The sequence below is a fragment of the Petaurus breviceps genome, unplaced genomic scaffold (assembly GCF_028583685.1).
Source record: "Petaurus breviceps papuanus isolate PSGF00001 unplaced genomic scaffold, PetGlider_PUasm1.0 425, whole genome shotgun sequence".
Lineage (NCBI taxonomy): Eukaryota > Metazoa > Chordata > Mammalia > Diprotodontia > Petauridae > Petaurus > Petaurus breviceps.
Genome location: NW_027186329.1, coordinates 2,467 through 8,378, shown reverse-complemented (window position 1 = coordinate 8,378; position 5,912 = coordinate 2,467). Strand labels below are relative to the sequence as shown.

General features: G+C 45.3%; 1 protein-coding gene across 1 annotated transcript in view; it reads left to right on the top strand.

The window, feature by feature from the left end:
• The window catches only part of LOC138171323 (leukotriene-B4 omega-hydroxylase 3-like), an 8,801-nt gene extending 3,103 nt beyond the window's left edge, over positions 1-5,698 (top strand). The window contains exons 3-9 of the mRNA XM_069100770.1: positions 2,047-2,317; positions 3,360-3,426; positions 3,694-3,823; positions 4,313-4,446; positions 4,687-4,751; positions 5,019-5,101; positions 5,380-5,698. Coding sequence (XP_068956871.1) covers positions 2,047-2,317; positions 3,360-3,426; positions 3,694-3,823; positions 4,313-4,446; positions 4,687-4,751; positions 5,019-5,101; positions 5,380-5,572 — 943 coding nt within the window. The 3' untranslated portion in view covers positions 5,573-5,698. The remainder of the gene's footprint in view (positions 1-2,046; positions 2,318-3,359; positions 3,427-3,693; positions 3,824-4,312; positions 4,447-4,686; positions 4,752-5,018; positions 5,102-5,379) is intronic.
• The last annotated feature ends 214 nt before the right edge of the window (positions 5,699-5,912 follow it).

Sequence of the window (5,912 nt, the reverse complement as noted above, 5' to 3'; positions counted from 1 at the left end):
CAAAGAAGCTCTTTCTGAAGATTAATTTGAGAACAGGAGCAGGCATGCTACATAGCCCAGAGAACAGACTGACAAATTTCTATAGATTCCATACTTATAGGAACTGTTTGTCATAGAGAGGACATCATGACATTGTTTACTGAACGAGCTTAAAACTGCTTCCATGATACAGGGTTACAGAGACTGGTCTTTGTTCAACAGGGGAGTCTAGAGAAGTGAAGTGGAGTGGTTCTGCCCATTACATGACAGTGTTGCAGACTGTTATCTAAAAAGAACATTAATACCCAGACATGGGTTTCCCTGCCGTTTCCTCACAGCTAGGATGATATAGGTGTGTGCCCGCTCTCCCCATCCTTGTAAACTGGTAGGAGACAGAGACCCAGGGTTTATGGGTGGATTTCTGGTTTTTCTTGCTTTTGTCTTCTATTGAATAATGATGTGGTGGTTTTTGCTTTTGCAGCTAGTAAATGTTTCATGTTTTAGAGTTACTGGCATCATTATGACTGTATAAATGGGAAACATGGGCAAGAGGCTCAGAGTGAGTGTAGCAGCATGGCTAACCTGTGCCAGGTGTACATCTGGGAATAAGCACACAATCCATCTCCTGGTCTTGCCTCCCATCTTCCTCCTTCTCAACCCACTCCGCCCAGGGTTGCCAATGTGATGGACTGTTGGTTACAGTGAAGAAGCCAGCCCAGACAGAGAAGGGAAATGTGAGTGCCACATCATGCTGGTGTGATACCTCACAGAGTTCACAAGAATCTGAAACTCTATCTTTGGGGCCTTGAGAGTGATTAGATTTATCATTATTTACTTTAGAGTGCTGAACTATGTCTAATTAGAAATTATAGAGTAGCAGTTTGATGTTTGACATAAGGGGGGAAAAACTCTCTTCCCAAGAATTAGAACTGTCAAAAAATGAAATTGATTCTTTGGAAAGAAGCATGTTTTCCATCACTGGAGGTCTTCAGGTAGATGCGGGGGCCCATTAAGGACATTGTAGAGGGAATTCTTGTTCAGGGCCAGGTTGCTCTTCATGGCCTCTGAGGATTTTTCTGTCTGAGATTCTGTGATTATTGTGTTAGTCCTTCATTCTCTAAAAAGACCCTGAATCAGGGAATGATGACATGAATTGCAGTTGACTCGGATTGGAGTGAGAGAGTGCTGTGCAAGGTCACCAGCCTCACTTTATCCTCCAGAGCCATCTGGGTCCAGTGGCCTAATATTCATCATGATTACTGGAGATGGCCCAGGATGCAATGGGAAACCCTGATGCTTTGGGGCTAAGGTCTTTTCAGGTTCTCTCTTTGAGTGAGGAAATGCCCATTTAGTGAATGGGCCTCTAAAAGAAGCAACTCAAGGGATGGCCCCTTTAATAAAAATAAATACATAAAAATAAAAAAAAAGAAATCAAACTGCTAAAAGAAGGCACTCAGGGATGCTGGCCAAAAGAGAAAAAGTTACTATATACTTTTTGCAGTGACTCTGTGCTAAGAGGTCAGTGACCTACTGCTGTCTAATCTATAAGCTCCAGATTGAATTGGGTTTAAGGTTTGGTCTTCGAGAAAGAAATCTAGCCAGTAAACCCCAAGATAGTGATGTTGCATTTAGCCAACAAAATATACCTTATATAGGCAGGGAAACCTTAGATGGAGGGAGAGAGAGAGGAAGAAGGACAGGAAGAGTGAGGAGAGGGAGGAAATTTCTCACTGATTGTATTTGTCTGTTGTTCCTAAAGAGGACCATGACGTCAGGGAATGATGACAAGACTTGAAGCTAACTTAGATTTGAGTGAGGGAGGGCTCTGCAAAGTCACTGTATTATGGAGGAAGAACATATGGGATTTGTGTTCAAAAGAGGTTTTGAACCTGGGTGACAAACCGGGGAGAGGTAGAGTAAGTGACTAGGGCAGGCAAGTTGGGAGGGCGATGCTTTAGAAGGACATTAAAGAGCTTAGTCTGAGCCAAGCGGACTCTGAATGACTGGGATTCTCTCAAGGTTCTTACCTGGCATGACCCCTGACCCTGACCCCCTTACTTTGCATAGGAAGCCAAGTCAGTTCATCTCTGCCCTCTTGGAATTAACCGCCCTTGTGTCAAAACGCTACCAGGAGCCACTCCTATACTGGGATTGTCTATACAACCTCACCAGCCAGGGGAAGCAATTCTCTAAGGCTTGCCACATGGTACACAGCTTCACAGATGCTGTCATCCAGGCTCGGCGCCAAATACTTGCTGAACAAGGTGCTGAGACCTTCCTTAGGAATAAGATCAAAGGAAAGACCATGGACTTCATAGATGTTCTTCTATTGGCCAAGGTGAACATCACAGCTACAAGGAGAAATGGGAAGGGAGTCTTCCAGAAGGCCTAAGGGATCTTGGGGAGGTGGGGCAGATCATCCAGGGGAAGACGAAGGGTTTTGGTTGACAAAGGCAGATTCATGGTTCCCTAATACATGCCCTAGAGTTAAGTCACATAGAAGAATGTTTATTGGGAAAGCATCCCTTTATTTCCCTCTCATGGGTTGGATGAAATAGCGACCTATAGTCTTTTCTAGGTAGATGAAAGTATTACTCTGAGTTCTAAGCATAGCTACATATATCCTAGCTGGAATACGCCTGGAATGCTCTTATATATTCTAATATACCTAGAAATAACCTCAAAGTTTATTTCCTGAGGTTGTTTCTAGGTATAACAGGGTAGTTAGGAGAATTGCAGACATGTTCACAAATATTTCTGTGGTCATAGGTATATCAAGTCTAATTTCCTACATTACAGATTTATCTAGGAGTACCATGAAGGCTGCTTCTTGCTATATCAAAGGAGAGTCTATGGTATGATGGAATCCATATCTAGAATTTCTAGGGTACAAATATGCCTGAGAGTATTAAGGAAGAAGGGACAAGATTAATTAGAGGGTAGAGTGTATATCAAAGAATCTTCACGCCCCCAGGCTATACCATAGCTAGGAATATGTCTTTAGCTTCAGATGAGATTCATGCTTTGGGAATGAGTCCCTTCTAAATCCAAGTTTCTATTATTCTAGGTGTGTCTTCCCGGAGTATCTGATTCTGGGTAGTCCTCAATGTTATTTCTGAGGGCTTTGAACATATCAGGTGACTTCTATGGTGTGCTTCCAGAAGTGCAATAGGAGTCCACATGATAGTTTCAGGTGCTGTAGAAGGCTATGGGGGTATGAGTTATGCTAAGCATCTGGCCTGGGTCTCAAGGATTCTAGGTATGACAACTGACACGATCAGTAGTGCCTCGGGTTAGTGGGATGTTGAGGAGGGAATCCCAAGTACAGCAGCTCATGGGAAGGAAAAAAGCCAAGAACTTTCAGTTATGTACTATTCCAGGGTGAAGATGAGAAACCTTTGTCAGATGAGGACATTCGGGCAGAGGCTGAAACATTCATGTCTGCAGGTAAGGGGGCAGATGCAGTTGGAGGGTCTGGTGTAAGAGTGGTGGGGATTTAGAGGGGATTTCCCCTTAAGAAGTCCTTTCCTATCTTATTCCTGATGTCAGCCTCAGTGATTCCTGCTTTGGTCAGGGCTAGTCTAAAAGGAGCTGTCCCCTCAGAGCCTGTGCTGATTTCAGTGAGATCATGATGTTCTTTCTTACTCCGCAGTTCACTCATAGATACCTTCTCACCACCATACCAATTCTCTGGATCTTCTCCCTTCCTTCCAGGCCATGACACAATAGCAAGTGGTCTCTCCTGGACCCTCTACAACCTGGCCAAACATCCAGAATACCAGGACCACTGTCGTCAGGAAATACAGGAGATCCTAAGTGGCCGTCAGGCAGAGGACATTGAATGGTAAGTGTGAAATGAGTCTGGGATGATTCCTATAGGTGAGGGGATTAGGAGCTCATCCTTTGGATCACCCTGGTCACAGCTGAGGACCAGCTGAGGATACTCCCTAAAGGAAACATCCTCAAGCCTCTCACTAGCTTAGCTTAACTATGCCTCTGTAGATGACGGATCCTGACTATCAAAACAACCCTTCCCTAGCACACAGGAGGGTTTCTTGACCTTTTCATGGCTTTCTGAATAACTCTCCACAGATACAACCCAGGGCTAAAACATGGGGAGATTTCTGTGCCAAAGACTCCATTCCACATCCTGGCCTTTCCGATTCTCTTTTCTTTGATAACATCTCTGTCAGGGTTCCCAACTTTCCCTCCCCCTACCACACCTCAACTCTGCAGACTCTAGAGAAAAAATGTCGTGATCCTTGCCTTCTCTCTATGTGCGATTGGGTGTCTTAGTTCCCCTCCCCCAGTATGACAGGTCTGCTCTATGCAGGGATGACCTGTCCCAGATGTCCTTCCTGACCATGTGCATCAAGGAGAGCCTGAGGCTGCACCCACCAATTCTTAACATTTCTCGGCAATGTATCAAGGACATCCAACTACCTGATGGGCGCATCATCCCCAAAGGTAGGCTTTACCCAGGCATGCATGGCATAGGAAGGGGAAGACAAGGTATGACAGGGGCTGCACCTGGGAGGGGGCAATGTGGGAGAAGGTAGAGAGCAGGTGTCAGGTTATCTAAAAGAAGTGGCCAAGGAATAATACTTTGAAAGTTGGTGGGAGTGAAGTGGGTTTGAGGTGGATTGATGAGTGAATTGATAGAATGTGCAGGCCATGTTGGAACCTTTATCTCTTCCTTCTTAACAGGATGCACTTGTACAATCAGCATTTTTGGAACCCACCACAATCCAGCTGTGTGGCCTAACCCTGAGGTACCATACTCCAGTCCCCATCATGTTACCTGGTCAGATCTAGGAGTCAGGGACACTCATGGCAAAGGGATGAACCCTTGCCAAGGACAAATACAGGAGAAATGTAGATGTGCCTCTAAGAAAAAGAACCAAGAATGTAAGGGACTACAACATTGATCTCACAGGGGAAGGTCTGCTGCCTTAAAAGTAGTTTCCTTGCCTACCTGGTAGAAGTCAGCCTGCCTGGTATGGCCTGAGCCATCCCCACCATCTGCCCCTTTCCCTCAGGTCTATGACCCATATCGCTTTGACCTCAACAATGTGAAGAAGATGTCACCCCTGGCATTTATTCCATTCTCAGCTGGACCCAGGTAAGGCCATGGCACATGCTTCCCATTTGCATCCCTGAAGTCATGGGTAAATGTTCTCACATTTCTGGGTCATTGTGATCATCTCCAAACCTCAAGAGAAACCAGCCCTAGTTCCAGGAGATACAGAGGCCCCATCCTCTATGTGTATGTATATGTATGTGTATGTGTGTGCATTTCCATGCATATGTGTATGTGCATGCACACATGGGGAGTTGGTGGGAGGACAGAGTAAGGCTGGGGTTAAGGCCTGGGGATTAACAGACATTCCCTTTGAACAGGAACTGCATTGGCCAGAATTTTGCCATGTATGAGATGAAGGTTGCGCTGGCCCTCACCCTACTGCGATTCCGAATCCTCCCTGATAAACACCCAGTCCAAAGGAAGCCAGAAGTGATCCTGAGGGCAAAGGATGGGCTGTGGCTGAGGGCAGAGCCCCTAAAGACACACCTCTCAGAAACCCCCCAGAATTGATGGATGAGCATTTCCTCAGGCCTGGGACATAGAGGTCTGGAGATTCCCAGCCGGTTACCGTTTGTTGTGAATCTTCTGAATAAAAGCAATTTAACTGGCAAATTGATTTTGTTTTGTGCCTTTATACTGTGATGTAAAGGCTGGTGAGAGAAGAAAGGAATCCCCATTTCTCATTTCCAGGAAGAAACATGAGGAGTATGGGAATGTGGGGGAGAGGGGGGAATGGGAACCACACTTGTTTGAAAACATCTTGTTAGACTGACCTCCTATCTACCTGACAGTCCCCAACAAATACTGAAGGAGAAACAAACTATAACAAATAATGCAAGAACATGGTAAA